This window comes from Stigmatopora argus, chromosome 20 (assembly GCF_051989625.1).
Source record: "Stigmatopora argus isolate UIUO_Sarg chromosome 20, RoL_Sarg_1.0, whole genome shotgun sequence".
NCBI lineage: Eukaryota > Metazoa > Chordata > Actinopteri > Syngnathiformes > Syngnathidae > Stigmatopora > Stigmatopora argus.
In genome coordinates, this window is record NC_135406.1 from 7,810,121 (window position 1) to 7,829,646 (window position 19,526).

The 19,526-nt window shown below is 38.9% G+C and overlaps 1 protein-coding gene across 2 annotated transcripts; it reads right to left on the minus strand.

Annotated features, from left to right (window-relative positions):
* Positions 1-7,616: 7,616 nt before the first annotated feature.
* LOC144065974 (uncharacterized) lies at positions 7,617-17,017 on the minus strand. Of its 2 annotated transcripts, none has more exons than XM_077589233.1 (2): positions 16,481-17,017; positions 7,617-10,658 (listed from the first exon to the last, which is right to left on the minus strand). In XM_077589233.1, exons 1-2 carry the CDS (start codon positions 16,608-16,610, stop codon positions 8,080-8,082), a joined length of 2,709 nt encoding a protein of 902 aa, XP_077445359.1. In that variant the 5' UTR covers positions 16,611-17,017; the 3' UTR covers positions 7,617-8,079. The 2 variants fall into 2 exon arrangements, with proteins under 2 accessions (XP_077445359.1, XP_077445360.1); XM_077589234.1 differs by lacking the exon at positions 16,481-17,017 and adding an exon at positions 11,953-12,020.
* Positions 17,018-19,526: the final 2,509 nt, after the last annotated feature.

A 19,526-nucleotide genomic window follows, 5' to 3' on the forward strand; every position in this document is an offset into this window, starting at 1 on the left:
TTAGCAAACAAATTCTTTCATCTTTTCCAAGAACGACGGCACATATGACTTTCAATCCCATTAGAAATCCGACATGCACCAAAGCGTTTCAAAGCCTCAGTGAGTCACTAACTTGGCATAAAAGCAGGCCATTGAAAAACACTTCAAACCATACATGCATTGAACAGAAAAAGTCGACCAGTATATTGGTTTGAGCAATATTTAAATTTGTTTACCACAATAAATGTTTTGCATTGTTACTAAATAAAACATCCATTCAGTCATCATCCGCACCGCGTTTCCTCACAAGGTTTGCTGGAGCCTATCCCAGCTGACTTCAGGGCGAAAGGCAGACTACACTGTGGACCAGGGCTAGGGAACCTATGGCTCGGGAGCCACATATGGCTCTTTTGATGGGTGCATATGGCTCTCCGCTAACCTGTGAGGTAAACTATGGAGCGCCTTATAATCAAACTTTTTTTTCATAACACTTTTCTGCATGGATATTCTAATTGATTAGCAACAATGTAATGTTAAGTTAATCCTTAGGTATCTCCAAATTCAGCTTTCAATAAAAAGGCATCTGTAGTCACATCTCCATTTAATTCTTGCAAGAAGAGAATACATCCACCCGCGTGTCCGGTCAAGATCATTCTAACAACTCGAAGTCCCTTTTGCTAATTTATTCATAAGATTTTAACGCCATGCCCCACAGAAGTCTAAACATTCGTAGAGTCTCACAACAATTTTGCACAGTTATCAAAACAATTGTAGGTCCTGTCGAATCTTCCCAAGCGCGTTTCGATGCGAACCCTTCAGTGAAGAGGTGCTTCCCAAAACAGTCCATGGTTCCCAAGAGCGCTTGTTGTGAGACCATCTTCCGAAGCCGAAAACAGTCCTCAGTTCCCAAGAGCACCTGTCGTGAGTCCTCCGAAGCCGAAAACAGTTCGCAGTTCCCAAGAGCAATTGTTTTGAGACCTCTCCATGCCCATGGCCATTCCCTGTCCTCTTGATGTGAACCACAGTCCTTACTTTAGCAAGGCATGCATTAAAATGGCTTTTATTAATGCCAATAACTCTAACATAAAAGCACAGCGTTCAACACATATATATATATATATATATATATATATATATATATATATATATATATATATATATATATATATATATATATATATATATATATATTGTTTAATATTGTTACACATTCAGGATGAGCATTACTATTCCTAATAAGCAAATATATTGATTAATATAGTAAGCATGTTTATAATAAGGCTTTCTATTCCTAAATAAGCATTGCAAACACATTTATAATAATGATTACTCCAACATGTAACAATGTTGTCAAAACACTTTTTGTACTTTAAAAGTTGTGAAGTGACTAAAAATTGTACACATTTTCATGTATGTTGACTTATAAATTCGGAGCACGGCACTCAAGGATTAACATTTAAAAAAAATATCAATTGTTTATCCCTCTTTCCATCAAAAAGATTCCCGACCCCTGCCCTAGACTGTATACTTGTATTCATTTACTGAACCGCTGAACCTCACAAAGATCCCGGGGGGATGCTGGAGCCTATCCCAGGTAACTACGGGCACTAGGCATGGGACACCCTGAATCGGTGGCCAGCCAATCGCAGGGCACAAGGGGGCTGACAACCATTTGCCATGGGATCGAACCCTCAACCCCAGAACTGTGAGGCCGACGCACTAACCACCTCGAGGTGTCCCCTGCGTTGTGCTCAAAGTCCTCTGAGATAGGCTCTAGCACCCACTGTATAGTAAAGTATATATATATATATATATATATATATATATATATATATATATATATATATATATATATATATATATATATATATATATATAGTAAAGTATATATATATATATATATATATATATATATATATATATATATATATATATATATATATATATATATATATATATATATATATATATATAATAATCGGACATAGGCCCTGTCGTCATTATCACAACACAAAGCCTACTTGTCATCACACGCAGAAACTGCGTGTGACGAAATTGATGGTGCTTCTCCATAAGCTACGTTTAATCGGCAAAAGACCTAAATAAGTGTAAGTTACGGACTTGTAATTTGTCATTCCGCTGTTGAGGATACAGGTCGCTTACCTCTCGCTTACCTCTCACTGTCTTCCACTTACCTTTCCTCAGTCAGCTAGTAGGAGGCAGATCACCAACCAAACATCTGTTGATTTACCGCAGAGGGGAATGTGTGTTATGTTAGCGCGAGTTTAGATTTCTGATGGATGTGGGGAAAAAACTGTCCTTAAGCCTATTTGTCCGTGCTTTGTGGGACCTGTAGCGTCTGCCAGAGGGCAGCAGCTGGAACAGATTGTGACCAGGGTGGTAAGGGTCCCCTATGATGTTCTTGGCTCTGCTGAGGTAACGAGGGCTGGCAATGTCTTCAAGTGAGGGCAGAGAGCAGCCGACAATCCGCTGGGCAGTGTTAATCACTTTCTGCATGGCCTTTTTGTCTGCCGCCGTGCTTCCAGCGTACCACACTGTGATGCCGTACGCCAGGATGCTCTCTACAGTGGTTCTATAGAAGGTTCTCAGAAGATTGGTGCCCAAGGTGTTCTTCCTAAGTACCCTGAGGAAATGGAGTCGTGTCTGAGCCTTCTTCACCACTGCCGTGGTGTTTGTAGACCATGAGAGCTTGTCCGTGACGTGGACCCCCAGGAATTTAAAGGACTGGACCCTGTCTACACATACTCCATTTATGAGGAGTGGGGCCAGATCTGTGCCGTGTTTGCGAAAGTCCAGGATTATTTCTTTAGTTTTCGTGGTGTTCAGTGTGAGATTGTTCACCGAGCACCACGAAGACAAATTGTTGACCTCATCTCTGTAAGCCGACTCATCCCCTCCTGAGATGAGTCCGACCACAGTGGTTGTAATATATTGATAATGATAGTTGCCTCGGGTTATGGAAGTGTGTCTAACCACGCCACCTGGAGCCGAGGGGTAGCACAGCGTAACCCGGACGTAGTAGTGTTGTGTGTCCGGTTTGTGTGTGAGTGTGTTGTTGGAGTGGCAATAAAGAGCTACACGTGTTTTACCCTGGCTCCGCCGTCTATTGCTGTTATGGATATATTAACAGTTATATAAACTGCAAAGTTATTACAGTGGTGTCGTCAGCGAATTTGATGATGGCGTTAGACTGGTGGGTGGGTGTACAGTCGTAGGTGTACAGGGAGTACAGAAGAGGACTCAGTACACAGCCTTGAGGGGAGCCAGTGCTTAGTGTGATGGAGGATATATATATATATATATATATATATATATATATATATATATATATATATATATATATATATATATATATATATATATATATCAGTGGCGGGCGGTGCATTTTCTGGTAGCGCCTTCAACGTATCAATCCAACCCTCAAAAACTATTTTATGCCTGTAAAACCTCTACTGCAGCTACAGCTGCGACACATAAAAAATAATCAATAAATTAATGCACAAAAATGGGGTAAAATCCACTTCCTAGCAGCATTTCATGATTAAATACAAATACTGGAGCTTTTCAGACATTAAAACCAGGCCAGGGGGTGATTTTCCCGGGAAAAGACAAAGATGAACGTCAATGGCGTACGGGCAAACATTGCCCGAAAATGGGGTAAAATCCAGCCAAAAACAGCATTTATTGATTAAATACAAATACTGGAGCTTTTTAGACATCAGAACCGGACCCGGAGTATCATTTCCCCGGTAAAAAGACAGCGATGAACGTCGATACGTCCATACGTGAAATGACAAAAATGCACTAAAATTAGGTAAAATCCACTTCCTAGCATCATTTATTGATTGAATACAAATACTGGAGCTTTTGAGACATTACAACCAGGCCAGGGGGGTGATTTTTCCCGGGAAAAGACAGCGATGGACGTCAATGGAGAAACGCCAAAAATTAAACTGTGGTAAAATCCACTTCCTAGCAGCATTTTGTGATTAAATACAAACATTGGAGCTTAAATACAAACACTGGAGCTTTTCAGATATCAGAACTTGGCCCAAAATTGAAATATTATTTAGGAATATAGCTATATTTGTAATTATACTCACCAAAAATTCTTTTTAACTGTACACAATATCCATCCTCCTTTCTTTCTTCCTTCTTTCCTATCGCCATCGAAGCTAATGAAGAAAGTCGAGCCTGTCCTGTCATATTTCCGGCATAGTCCGTTTTGAAAATAGCATTAAATGAACACAACAATATACTATTTGCTTGTGGAGCTAAGTTAGCGCGCTGAAAGTGCCCCACACACCATTTTCCCGGCTGGAACAGGCTTGCTAGCTTCGGAGTTGACCGCCCTTTCTTAATGATGGGCCAATATTTCTTAATTTTTTTTCTGGAAAAGTCCGTCTGGAAAATAGCTTTGTGAGCAAACAGAATCTATTTGTTTTTGCTTCTGTTGGCCATAGTGGGTGGAGTTTGCGATCTCGGCTGCCTCGGTACTGCTTTGGCCCGCCTACTAGCCAATCATAGTTTGTGAAAGCAATGAAATGTCCCAGCCAGTAAAATGCTAACGCCTATGAAAAATCATTGTGGGGTTGCCAACTCGAAATCTGATTGGTTAAAAGCAACAGTCTAGTTTAATGCAGCAGAGCCCGCAAGAACTGATTGTGCAGGCTTTGAGGCAGATCTGATCTGGCAACAAATAATGGCTGAAATGTGATTGGTTAAATGCTTTAATATGAAAACACACATCTGGAAGCAGTGCAACCGGGGGGAAAAGCAATGAAAGGAAGCTAACAGACCATTTGGAATAATACGTACGTATTGATGGACAAAATATAATATGATTCAGATATTTCTTAGGCCAGCAGAGAAGGCCTTGAAGGCCCTGACGGCCCGCCACTGATATATACACATATATATATATATATATATATATATATATATATATAGCTATATATATATATATATATATATATATATATATATATATAGATGGATATATATAGATATATATATAGATATATATATATATATAGATATATATATATATAGATATAGATATAGATATAGATATATAGATATAGATATATAGATATAGATATAGATATATATATATATATATATATATATAGATATAGATATATATAGATATATATATAGATATATATATATATATATATATACCAGTGGCGGTCGGTGCATTTTTTGGTAGCGCCTTCAACGTATCAATCCAACCCTCAAAAACTATTTTATGGCTATAAAACCGCTACTGCAGCTACAGCTGCGACACATAAAAATTAATCAATAAATTAATGCACAAAAATGGGGTAAAATCCACTTCCTAGCAGCATTTCATGATTAAATACAAATACTGGAGCTTTTCAGACATTAAAAGCAGGCCTGGGGGGTGATTTTCCCGGAAAAAGACAGCGATGAACGTCAATGGCGTACGGGCAAACATTGTCAGAAAATGGGGTAAAATCCAGCCGAAAACAGCATTTATTGATTAAATACAAATACTGGAGCTTTTTAGACATCAGAACTGGGCCCGGAGTATCATTTCCCCGGTAAAAAGACAGCGATGAAGGCCGATACGTCCATACGTGAAATGACAAAAAATGCACTAAAATTAGGTAAAATCCACTTCCTAGCATCATTTATTGATTGAATACAAATACTGGCGCTTTTGAGACATTACAACCAGGCCAGGGGGGTGATTTTTCCCGGGAAAAGACAGCGATGGACGTCAATGGTGAAACGCCCAAAATTAAACTGGGGTAAAATCCACTTCCTAGTAGCATTTTGTGATTAAATACAAACACTGGAGCTTTTCAGATATCAGAACTTGGCCCACAATTGAAATATTATTTAGGAATATGGCCATATTTTACTCACCGAAAATCCTTTTTACACAATATCCATTCTCCTTTCTTTCTTCCTTCTTTTCTATCGCCATCGAAGCTAATGCTGAAAGTCGAGCCTGTCCTGTCGTATTTCTGGCATAGTCCGTTTTGAAAATGGCTTTAAATCAAAACAACAATATACTATTTGTTTGTGGAGCTAAGTTAGCACACTGAAAGTGCCGCACACACCATATTCCCGGCTGTAACAGGCTTGCTAGCTTCGGAGTTGACCGCCCTTTCTTAATGATGTCCATTTTATTTCTGGAAAAGTCCGTCTGGAAAATGGCTTTGTGAGAGAAATCTGCAACAGAATTCATTTGTTTTTGCCACTGTCGGCCATGTGGGTGGAGTTTGCGATCTCTGGCTGCTTTGGCCCGCCTACTAGCCAATCATAGTTTGTGAAAGCAATGACATGTCCCAGCCAGCAAAATGCTAACGCCTATGAAAAATCATTGTGGGGTTGCCAACTCGAAATCTGATTGGTTAAAAGCAACAGTCTAGTTCAGGGGTCGGGAACCTTTTTGACGAAGAGAGCCATAAACAATTCATATTTTCAAACATTATTCCTTGAGAGCCATACTAAGAATTTAAAAGTAAAAATACATGAAATGTGTGCAATTTATTAATCATTTCACCACTTTGGAAGTAAAAAAAAAATCTCTGAATTCTTTTGAGTACATTTTTTCAACTGTTGCTAATCAATGAGTATCAATCAGAGTATGCATGCAGAAGAGTCTAATGAAGAAAATTATGATTAAAAAGGTGCTAGAGATCGGTGTCGGCGCCACATTGCCGGCGTGACGCTCCCATTGGTGTGTTCGGGACTTAGCTCTCTCACCAGCGGTTCCCATATTTTACCATAGGTTAGCGGAGAGCAATATACACCCATCAATAGAGCCACATATGGCTCCCGAGCCATAGGTTCCCTACCCCTGGTCTAGTTTAATGCAGCAGAGCCCGCAGAACTGATTGTGAAGGCTTTGAGGCAGATCTGATCTGGCAACAAATAATGGCTGAAATGTGATTGGTTAAATGCTTCAATATGAAAACACACATCTGGAAGCAGTGCAACCAGGGGGAAAAGCAATGTAAGGAAGCTAACAGACCATTTGGAATAATAAGTATTGGACAAAATATAATATATGATTCAGATATTTCTTAGGCCAGCAGAGAAGGCCTTGAAGGCCCTGCCGGCCCGCCACTGATATTATATATATATATATATATATATATATATATATATATATATATATATATATATATATATATATATATATATATATATATATATATATATATAAATATAAATATTATATCTAAAATAGTCCGGCCCACATGAACTCGAGTTGATGTTAATGCACCCTTGGGCTTTTTGTATAACGTTTCCTGCAGTGATTTCTAACGTACACTAGGTGTAAGTATTCTGCGAAGCAGTAGGTCACTGTATGGAAACGACAAGTGATGCTCACAAACCCATCACTAGTAGTGTGTCAATACAATTATTACGGTATACATAAAGTTTTAATTAAAAACACAAAAAGCAAACTGAAAACCTGAGCCCAAAATAAAAAATTATACCCCAAAAAATTAAAATGAACAAAAAGCCGCAGGACGCAGTAAGGCATGGGTTAACGAGACATGGAAAACAGGTGGGTGACACAGGGGAGGCGACCACAGGCGAAAGCAATATACAATCACAACGATAAGTTTCAAGCCATCAATATTTTTATTCATACTAAGGATTATACATAAGAATATTGAGTATTATCTGTTTGTTCAACATTAAAATAAAATTAAAAAAACAATTCACATTTGACTTCATATACCGACTGCCAGGTCTATTTACATACAAATCAAATCAGTTTGGATAAATATGAAAAGCGAAAAGAACTACTCAAAAATAAACCCAAAGTCGGTTCTTATAGTTAAAAAAAGGAAAAGAATGTAGTTTACAAAGCTAATAGAAAATTCTGAAGATTAAATGAAATAAATGCTTGGCAACAAACTTAGTATTATGTATTATTAAGTCTTTTTAACCAATGTGTTGAACCACAAATTGAGCAAAGAAAGGGCTTTTTGCCACTGCGGGTTGTTAAGTCTTCTTTTCAGGTTCCCTTCTGTGAAAATGTTGGAACATTAACTGCACCTGGAAAAGGTTTTTGAATTATGTAGCTTTTTAATTGGGCTGTTGTAGCGAATCTGTGGCCAGAGACTGAGCAGGAAAACATTGTTCTCCAGTGTGGGTTAATAAGTGTTTTTTTAAGCTTCTCCTTTGGGAAAATGTTTGACCACAAACTGAACACGAAAATGGTTTTTCACCTGTGTGTGTTCTTGTGTGCCTTTTTAAGTTTCCCTTCTTTGTAAATCTTTCACCACAAACTGAGCATGAAAATGGTTTGTCACCTGGGTGTGTTCTTGTGTGTATTTTTAAGCTTCCTTTCTCTGTAAATCTTTTACCACAAACTGAGCAAGCAAATGGTTTTTCACCTGTGTGTGTTCTTGTGTGCATTTTTAAGCTTTGCTTGTGTGTAAATCTTTGACCACAAACTGAACACGAAAATGGTTTTTCACCTGTGTGGGTTCTTGTGTGTATTTGTAAAACGTGCTTATGAGAAAAGGCTTTACCACAAACTGAACACGAAAATGGTTTTTCACCAGTGTGGGTTCTTGCATGAATTGTTAAGTGTCCCTTCTGTGTGAATGTTTGACCACAAACTGAACATGAAAATGGTTTTTCACCAGTGTGGGTTCTTGTGTGGATTTTTAAGCTTCCTTTCTGTGTGAATCTTTGACCACAAACTGAACACGAAAATGGTTTTTCACTCGAGTGTGTTCTCGTGTGCATTTTTAAGATTCCCTTCTTTTTAAATCTTTTACCACAAACTGAGCATGAAAATGGTTTGTCACCTGGGTGTGTTCTTGTGTGTATTTTTAAGTTTCCCTTCTCTGTAAATCTTTTACCACAAACTGAGCATGAAAATGGTTTGTCACCTGGGTGTGTTCTTGTGTGTATTTTTAAGCTTCCTTTCTCTGTAAATCTTTTACCACAAACTGAACACGAAAATGGTTTTTCACCTTTGTGGGTTCTTGTGTGTATTTGTAAAACGTGCTTATGAGAAAAGGCTTTACCACAAACTGAACACGAATATGGTTTTTCACCTGTGTGTGTTCTTGTGTGTATTTTTAAGCTTCCCTTCTTTGTAAATCTTTTACCACAAACTGAGCATGAAAATGGTTTGTCACCTGGGTGTGTTCTTGTGTGTATTTTTAAGCTTCCTTTCTCTGTAAATCTTTTACCACAAACTGAGAAAGCAAATGGTTTTTCACCTGTGTGTGTTCTTGCATGACTATTTAAGCTTCCTTTCTGGGTAAATCTTTTACCACAAACTGAACACGAAAATGGTTTTTCACCAGTGTGGGTTCTTGTGTGTATTCGTAAAACTTGCTTATGAGAAAAGGCTTTACCGCAAACTGAACACGAAAATGGTTTTTCACCAGTGTGGGTTCTTGCATGAATTGTTAAGTGTCCCTTCTGTGTGAATGTTTGACCACAAACTGAACACGAAAATGGTTTTTCACCAGAGTGGGTTCTTGTGTGCCTTTTTAAGGTTCCCTTCTCTGTAAATCTTTTACCACAAACTGAGCATGAAAATGGTTTGTCACCTGTGTGTGTTCTTGCATGACTATTTAAGTGTCCCTTCTCTGTAAATCTTTTACCACAAAATGTACATGAGAAGGGTTTCTCCCCAGTGTGGCTCCTCATATGTGTTTTCAAAGTAGACTTTTTCCCAAAGGTTTTTCCACACTGAGAGCATTTCCAGAGTTTGCCGTCCTTAAGACCTTCATTGTCATAAACCAAGTCTTCGCTGTCTGATAACGGAGCAATTAAATTGTCTGCTTGCCCTTCTGCTGAGTTGGCGTTCGGAGGCTCCGCCCCTCTGCCGGCCACGCCCAGATCATCTTCGCTCTTGAAAGGCTCACCAGTTGACACGGTGACATCTTCTTCCTCCTTTTTGATTTGCTGTTGAGGGAACTCTGGCTCCTCCTCTTTAATTTGGGGTAATGTTAAGGTGTGTGCAGGCTCCGCCCCTCTGCTGGTCACGGCCAGATCCACTTCACTCTTGAAAGGCTCACCAGTTGACACGGTGACATCTTCTTCCTCCTTTTTGATTTGCTGTTGAGGGAACTCTGGCTCCTCCTCTTTAATTTGGGGTAATGTTAAGGTGTGTGCAGGCTCCGCCCCTCTGCTGGTCACGCCCAGATCCACTTCACTCTTGAAAGGCTCACCAGTTGACACGGTGACATCTTCTTCCTCCTTTTTGATTTGCTGTTGAGGGAACTCTGGCTCCTCCTCTTTAATTTGGGGTAATGTTAAGGTGTGTGCAGGCTCCGCCCCTCTGCTGGTCACGCCCAGATCCACTTCACTCTTGAAAGGCTCACCAGTTGACACGGTGACATCTTCTTCCTCCATTTTGATTTGCTGTTGAGGGAACTCTGGCTCCTCCTCTTTAATTTGGGGTAACGTTAAGGTGTGTGAAGGCTCCGCCCCTCTGCTGGTCACGCCCAGATCCTCTTCCCTCTTCAGGAATTCACCAAATGACCAGGTGACATCATCTTCCTTCTTGATTGGAAGTCGCTCGTCTCTCATTTGTTGTTGAGGGAACTCTGGCCCCTCCTCTTTAATTTGGGGGAGCTCAAGTTCCTTTTTAAGGCCAACAGACTCTTTCCCATCAGGACCAAGATATTCTCTGAAACCTGCAAAGACACGAAAATAAATGATATGTTTCATAATCTGTCTATCCAAAGAGAAGTCCTTTAGGTTAGACTGGGAATGTAAAGTCTTATACTTATATCGGCGGTGGTTAGGCTCGTAACATGACATTAACTTCAAATTTAACTGAAATCAACTCAAATGACTATACACACCCACACATATTTGACCACCATCTCAATAAGCTCGTATCTCCAATTTGTTTCATTTCTCAAGGAAAAAAATTGCTCGGAAATTAGCTCGTTTCTCAAATTTCTCGTAAATTGGGACACTGGTATGTCAAGGTATTCCTGTAATATGCAGGCTGCCACAGCAAATGTTTAGTTAACAAGCAATAATTATAGCACTTGCGGGTGACCCGCATTGTAATCAACAGTTTGAGGAAAACAGAGTTCACCTTCAAAATTAAAGTACAATTAAGAGCACACCTACACATTTCAATGTTTAAAAATGTTTTGTTGTATTAAACCAAAAGGATTCTTTAATCTCATCTCATTTTCTGAACCGCTTTATCCTCATCAGAGTCGGGGGGGGGTGCTGGAGCCTATCCCAGCTGACTTTGGGCCAGAGGGGGGGGGGGGGGGGCACCCTGAATTGTTGGCCAGCCAATCGCAGGGCACAACAAGACAGACAACCATTCACGCTCACACTCATACCTAGGAGCAATTTAGAGTTTCCAATCAGCCTACCATGTGTTTAGAATGTGGGAGGAAGCCGGAGTACCCGGAGAAAACCCACACACGTCAAAATAAAAAGGTTTTTTTTTTTTAAAAAAAAGCCTTTCCATAAATGGTCATTTTTAAAGAAACTAATGCTTTACTTTACATGGTCTTTTTTATTATTAAAAAAAGCCTTACTATGCAAAGTCTATGCATGTCTTTGGAGTGTGGGAGGAAACCGCAGTACCTGGAGGAAACCCACGCAGGCCTGTGGAGAACATGAAAACTCCACAAAGGTGGACTTGACCTGGATTTGAACCGAGGACCCCAGAGCTGTGAGGCCGACGCGCTAACCACTCGCTCCTCTGGGCTGCTTTTTCACATTTTTAAGAACTTAAAATAAAATAAAAATATTCAGTGCTGTGTCCTAGTAGCAAGCGGGAGACATGGGAGTTGCTCCCGCTTGAAAAATAATTTACAAAATAAAAAACATTTTTGCATTAAAAAATCTGCGATGTAGTGAAATGCTGAGGGATTGCAGCGCACAAAAATAGCACTTCTACAATTACCATTAAGCCTTAATGGTTTAGGAAATATATAGATATAAAAATGGACCCACCTTGTAGTCTGTGAAGGACAACTTTTGCATGCATTATTTTGCAAAATGTCGAGTTTTCCTCGTGGAACTTTGCTGGTCTTTTCCCATACGTAAATTCTGAAGGAGACGCCATTGATAGCTGCTAACTAGGCTAAATTAAAGAGGGCGCAAAGCTTCAAAGTTCTTCGACGACTTGAAGAGTTGTTCCTTTGATATATGCTAACAGGCTGAGCTAAAGTAGCGCACAAAGCTTCAACGAGGTCTTGAAAATGATTTTGGCTGATATTTAAGGTCATAAAGTAGCTTAAGCTAGACACGACTGGGACCCATAGGTTAAGTTTGGTGGCGAAAACTGTGCATGCGTGGTGGCAGCGTCACTTCCTTCGATGCATTAAGTTTAGAAATGTAAGAGAGTTGGACATAGGAAATAATTATTCTTCAAATTTTCTGACATGTGGTTTGAGCAAAAAAATGTTTGCGCAGGTTTGAATTTAATTGAAATTAAATTAAACATAAATATCTTGAAGATCGAGTCTCAAAAGGAGGCGTCGCAAAACGCGCATGCGCAGAAACAAATCGTCCTTGGTCATGATGCTGTTCTGTTTTGACGATTGGCATCACGGGAGAGGTAGTTCTTCATCGAAACGGTTTGAACTCGCAGGAATCAGTCTCTTATTTACGTACTGCTCTCTCGTGGTCAGGAGAAAATTTGTTTCATTCTAAGTTCAGTATTCGTGGACACTGTACACAATATTTGACGTTCTTATTCATATTTGACCGGACATTCTGACTGACAAACTCTCCCACCTTGGACTATCTCCTTCAATCTGCTGCTGGATAAAGGACTTCTTGTCCAACTGACCACAGACTGTTAGACTTGGTCCCCACCTCTCTTCCTCCATTACACTAAGCACTGGCTCCCCTCAAGGCTGTGTACTGAGTCCTCTTCTGTACTCCCTGTACACGTACGACTGTACACCCACCCACCAGTCTAACGCCATCATCAAATTCGCTGACGACACCACTGTGGTCGGACTCATCTCAGGAGGGGATGAGTCGGCTTACAGAGATGAGGTCAACAATTTGTCTTCGAGGTGCTCGGTGAACAATCTCATACTGAACACCACGAAAACTAAAGAAATAATCCTGGACTTTCGCAAACACGGCACAGATCTGGCCCCAATCCTCATAAATGGAGTATGTGTAGACAGGGTCCAGTCCTTTAAATTCCTGGGGGTCCACATCTCGGACAAGCTCTCATGGTCTACAAACATCACGGCAGTGGTGAAGAAGGCTCAGAAACGACTCCATTTCCTCAGGGTACTTAGGAAGAACAACTTGGGCACCAATCTTCTGATAACCTTCTATAGAACCACTGTAGAGAGCATCCTGGCGTACGGCATCACAGTGTGATACGCTGGAAGCACGGCGGCAGACAAAAAGGCCATGCAGAAAGTGATTAACACTGCCCAGAGGATTGTCGGCTGCTCTCTGCCCTCACTTGAAGACATTGCCAGCCCTCGTTACCTCAGCAGAGCCAAGAACATCATAGGGGACCCTTACCACCCTGGTCACAATCTGTTCCAGCTGCTGCCCTCTGGCAGACGCTATAGGTCCCACAAAGCACGGACAAATAGGCTTAAGGACAGTTTTTTCCCCACATCCATCAGAAATCTAAACTCGCGCTAACATAACACACATTCCCTTCTGCGGTATATGAACAGATGTTTGGTTGGTGATCTGCCTCCTACTAGCTGACTGAAGTAAGGTAAGTGGAAGACAGTGAGAGGTAAGCGAGAGGTAAGCGACCTGTATCCACAACAGCGGAATGACAAATTACAAGTCCGTAACTTACACTTATTTAGGTATTTTGCCGATTAAACGTAGCTTATGGAGAAGCACCATCAATTTCGTCACACGCAGTTTCTGCGTGTGATGACAAGTAGGCTTTTGTGTTGTGATAATGACGACAGGGCCTATGTCCGATTATTATTATTATTATTATATTATTATTATTATTATTTAAGACACCGTCAATCACAAGTTATCGAAGAAGCGCATTTTAAGAAATTATATTAGAAAATTAGCAATTTCTCAAAGGTGTCTTAAACCCAAAAGGAAAAGTTTGTTTTTTCTTTTATTTACATTATTCCCTTAACCCGGACCAACCTATAGATGTAAATTATGTCTTGATTTTCCCATTTTTAACGAATATTTGAAATTTTTCCCTCCAAATTTTTTTGGTGTGTGTTTTAGTTCAATAAGTATTTTGTAAAATGTAAAAATAACTATTGTTAGAATTATTATGGAATATTCTATATGTGTTGTAAGCATTTTTTTAATAAGTAGTAAGGCTATAAACAGTCATGGGAACATGGACATTTTTCCTCCACATCATCGTCTCCTCAAGGCCAAAGCTCGAGGACACATTGTTTCGGACACTTCTCCGGCAGGACCCAATGAGACTGTTATGATGAGACTCCAGCAGCAGATTTGAAAATACGGCTTTGTTTACATTATAATACTACTTTGTTTACCTTATAATGAAAATATTATGCAATTCCTCACACCATTGTTTTGGGTGTTCGGAAAGAATGTCGCGATTAAATACAATGATTCAGTTACTGCAATTCAGAATGCTTTGTGGACTGAGACGACGTCACAAGGCACCTCCTTGCAAGTTGTAAGCAGCTATGTTGAAAGATGTTTTTCCTTTTTTAATTAAATATTACTAATAATGATTTAAAAGGTTTGAATCATTATTCCAACAACTATATAGAAATATTTTCAACAAATGATTAAGACATCTTCCCTTACTAAGAAAAAATGCTCAAATAAACATTGTTTTAGATCTATAAAAAAAGTTTTAAGGCTTTTCATCCAGTTCTTTTAATCCGATTTTATATATATATAGATATATATATATATACCCATGTATATATTTATATATATGTGTATATATATATATATATGTATATATATATATATATATATATATATATATATATATATATATATATATATATATATATATATATATATATATATATATATATATATATATATATATATATATATATATATATATATTATATATATGTGTATATATATATATGTGTATATATATATATATATGTGTATATATATATGTATATATATATATATATATATATATATATATATATATATATATATATATATATATATATATATATATATATATGTATATATATATAAGAGGGCGCCATACACCCATTTCATCACAATGCAGTATTTACTACTGTAGTATTCTCGTCAACAGCAACATGAGTTGAAAACTGTTTATAGGTGCATTTTTCAAAGTATGGCACTATTGTTCAGAAAAGTTTCTTCACTGGTGATGTAACTCCTTAAAATTAGTCAAATCTTTTTTGGAGCCTTTTCATTGTAAACATTTTCTTTTATGTTTTAGATTTTAATTTAGTTAAAATGCTTTCGCTAAAGGGAAGGCATTAAAAAAGCATTATCTTTTATTCAGTAGCAGGTCTATTATTATTTGGGGGATTAATGAGATTGAAATAGATGTATAGTCTGATTGGACACTCTAAATTGCCCCTAGGTATGAGTGTGAGCGTGAATGATTATTTTTCTCCTCGTGCTCTGCGATTGGCTGGCCACCGATTCAGGGTGTTCCTCGCCTCTGGCCCGAAGGCAGCTGGGATAGGCTCCAGCACCCCCTATACACGATGTAGCATATCAGAAAATGAATGAATGAATGTTGGGATTAAAAACAGTGGGAGAAGCCCAACGTTGCCTCGGCAGCAAACCTCGACTGGGTAGATGGTGCATTTCCAGACAAATTTCTGGCACACAGATTCAAGTATTCGGCCTTCTTGCGCTCGAAGGTGGTCTCGATCCCGTCCTCTGATGGTACTGGTATGAGGTGAAGCGCTCTTGCCTTGCAAGGGCATACAACAATGTCTGTGCGGAGTGATGTAGTGATGATTTCGGATGATAGTTAGTATTCTATTTATTTAGAAGCTGCATTTGAACTTTAGCATTAAATATGAAGTACTTTCGCAAGCCACACCAACGAGTGGCAGTGGGCCAGATTTGGCCCTCGGGCCGCAACTTTGACACCGTTGTTTGAACGCTGCTCTCGTTGTTGTTTAGTGCATCTATATCTCTAGTATTTGAAATTTCGATTTACAGCATGCAAATAAGTGTTATGTCACTCAAGCATGTAGCCAAAATTGGAGGGCGAGTAGCAGGAATGACTCTTGAACGCCTCTGGGGGGCGCTCGCGCTTTGCGTAATTTGAAAAATACATTGTTTGTGATAAGGATACAATAATAGGAAAGCTACTGTTTAATGCCGTTGTTAAGTATTAACACGCGTTGAGACTCATTCTTTCCCTCCTAGATTGGTTATATTTAAATAGAAATATAATTTATTACGTCTTTCTTCGAATGGTGCTAGTGCAAATTCATGAAAATGTACGTACGCTACTATAGTGTCATGTCAATAGAATACCTTTAAGGGAATATATGGAAATAAAAAGTGTACCCACCTTCTAGTCTATGAAGAACAACTTTCTCGTGCGTTATGTTGCAAACTGTCGATTGCTCGTGAGTTGAATGCTCCTGTTTGACCTCAAAAAGTTCCTCCTGGAGCTTTGGCAGTTGTGTTCTTGCCGACATTTCCACACGTGAATTCTGATGATGGCGGCGACTTTGATAGCTGCTAGCTATGCTGAGCTAAAATAGCCAGGAAACCTACAACGAGTTCTTCGTCGACTTGTTCCTTTGATAGCTGCTAGCTAAGCTAAAGCATAAACAAGCACCTCGACGACTAGCTCTTCGGCGACTTATTCCTTTGATAGCTGCTAGCTAAATTAAGCTAAAGTATAAACAAGCTAGTCAACGACTTGTTTATTTGCTAGCTGCTAGCTGGGCTAAGCTAAAGCAGGTTTTGCTGATAAATGAATGGGTGATGGAACGAGAGACGCTGGTGCGTCAGCACTGTGCCGATAACTCAAGAGAGAAAGCCCAAATTGGGGCGTGTAAAGCTTTAAGAAAGAATCACGTGACCGGTACAGGAAAAGTATCGTTTGGCGAAAGTGTGATAATAGTTTAAAGAAATAAACTGTATCAAAGTGTCGTGCGTCTGTTGGACGGACTTTGGCGTAATTTCGCCTCGTTCTGAGAAGTTTTCCCCAGTGTGGAATCATTTTGATCGTGCGAGGCAAAACGAAATAACCACTTTTATTTCACATGATTTACCAGTTAACAAAAATGTGGACATAAGTTAAAAATTGTAACTCAAATTTGATCTATTTTACTTATGAACTCCGTTTGGAATAAAAAAAAAAAACATGGATTTTTTTTTACCTGCAATGATTTTATAACTACTGCAAGGGTCACTACGTATTTGGATGACCAACACGGTTTCAATACAGTGCCGACACAGTGTGTCAATACAATCCTTGAGGTAGCATCGTCCCATCACTAAGGTATATCAAAGGTTTTTAATTAAAGACACCAAAAGCAAATTGAAAACATATAAGCCCAGAATCCAAAATTACAACAACAAAAAAGAACCAAAAGACGTAGAACACAAGAATAAATACACAGACATGGAAAAACAGTTGGGTGACACACCAGTGAAAGCAATGGACAATCAACGACAAGTTTCAAACCAAGATTGAGTAATCGTATAACATCAATAACAAACAAGAGACATTTGACTTCATATACCAATATATATCCTCTCTCTCCAAATGGTCTGTTAGCTTCCTTTCATTGCTTTTCAATTGATTTTACTCACCAAAAATCGTTTTTACACAATATCCATCCTCCTTTCTTTCTTCCTTCTTTCCTATCGCCATCGAAGCTAATGATGAAAGTCGAGCCTGTCCTGTCATATTTCCGGCATAGTCCATTTTGAAAATAGCTTTAAATCAACACAACAATATACTATTTACTTGTGGAGCTAAGTTAGCGCGCTGAAAGTGCCGCACACACCATTTTCCCGGCTGTAACAGGCTTGCTAGCGTCGGAGTTGACCGCCCTTTCTTAATGATGTCCATTTTTTTCTGGAAAAGTCCGTCTGGAAAATAGCTTTGGGAGCAAACAGAATCCATTTGTTTTTGCTTCTGTCGGCCATTGTGGGTGGAGTTTGCGATCTCGGCTGCCTCGGGTACTGCTTTGGCCCGCCTACTAGCCAATCATAGTTTGAAAGATCATTGTGGGGTTGCCAACTCGAAATCTGATTGGTTAAAAGCAACAGTCTAGTTGAATGCAGCAGAGCCCGCAATAACTGATTGTGAAGGCTTTGAGGCAGATCTGATCTGGCAACAAATAATGGCTGAAATGTGATTGGTTAAATGCTTCAATATGAAAACACACATCTGGAAGCAGTTTAACCAGGGGGAAAAGCAATGAAAGGAAGCTAACAGACCATTTGGAATAATAAGTATTGATGGACAAAATATAATATCATTCAGATATTTCCGAGGCCAGCAGAGAAGGCCTTGAAGGCCCTGACGGCCCGCCACTGATATATGTATATATATATATATATATATATATATATATATATATATATATATATATATATATATATATATATATATATATATATCTCGAATATTTGTCCCAATATTATTGGGACAAATATTTGATTAATTGCCTAAAAAAGGGGCTTTGCAAATAGCTGGGTCGTGAAGTGGGTCTCATATTGAAATGTGTATTTTGCCTGTTTATAGTCATGACTCCATGAGTCTCAAGCTTCTCCTTTGTAGAGCTCTGTCCTGTAGCCAGATGTGTCCTTGAACACTTGCAACATTGTCGTTATCTTCTATTTGCCGGTTCATAACAAATGGCTTATCCTGGAAGACTTGCAACATTGTCGATATCTTCTATTTGCCGGTTCATAACAAATAGCTTACTGTCTGAAGTAGGGGAAAATCCCATCCCTGTTCGGTTTCGGTACCACCCTCTTGAGAGAATAAAGGTGAATGAATGTAAATTGTCTGTCTCGGCGCATTTGTGGACGACAGCCTTGCCTGTGGTTCACCTGTGCTCAGAATATTCTGTAATAAAAGCTTTGAAGTCACTGTTTCTCGCCTCCAGCCTGTATATCCGAAATTAATCGGACCCGAGAAGGAAGACAGAGTGCTCTTCCTTTAACAGTCGTTCACATCACTGCAAAGATGGTGCTACAGTAGCCTAATAAGGTGCTAGTTGCCAAACATGAAGTAGTAGGTGGGTGGCATTTTGCCCAGCAGAATTAAAAAGAACCAGTTTGTGGATCATTGAAAAAAAAACTCTTCTCTGATAATTCTGGATTATTTTTTCCTCACGAGTATATTGTTAAACTACATTAATGGAGGTACATTGATTCTATTTGTAATTATTAACATATAAACATTTCACATTTTCTTTTATTTAAAAAAAAGGCGATAGTAGTTAAGAAATAAACAGAAAACACAAGTTCAAAAAGTGAAAATGAACGAAAATTAACTGGGAAAATAACTTATAATGTGTTTACTTTTGTCAGATCGCCATTTAACGTCACTGACGAGTTAAATCTGCTGAGCCAACACTCTTGGATTA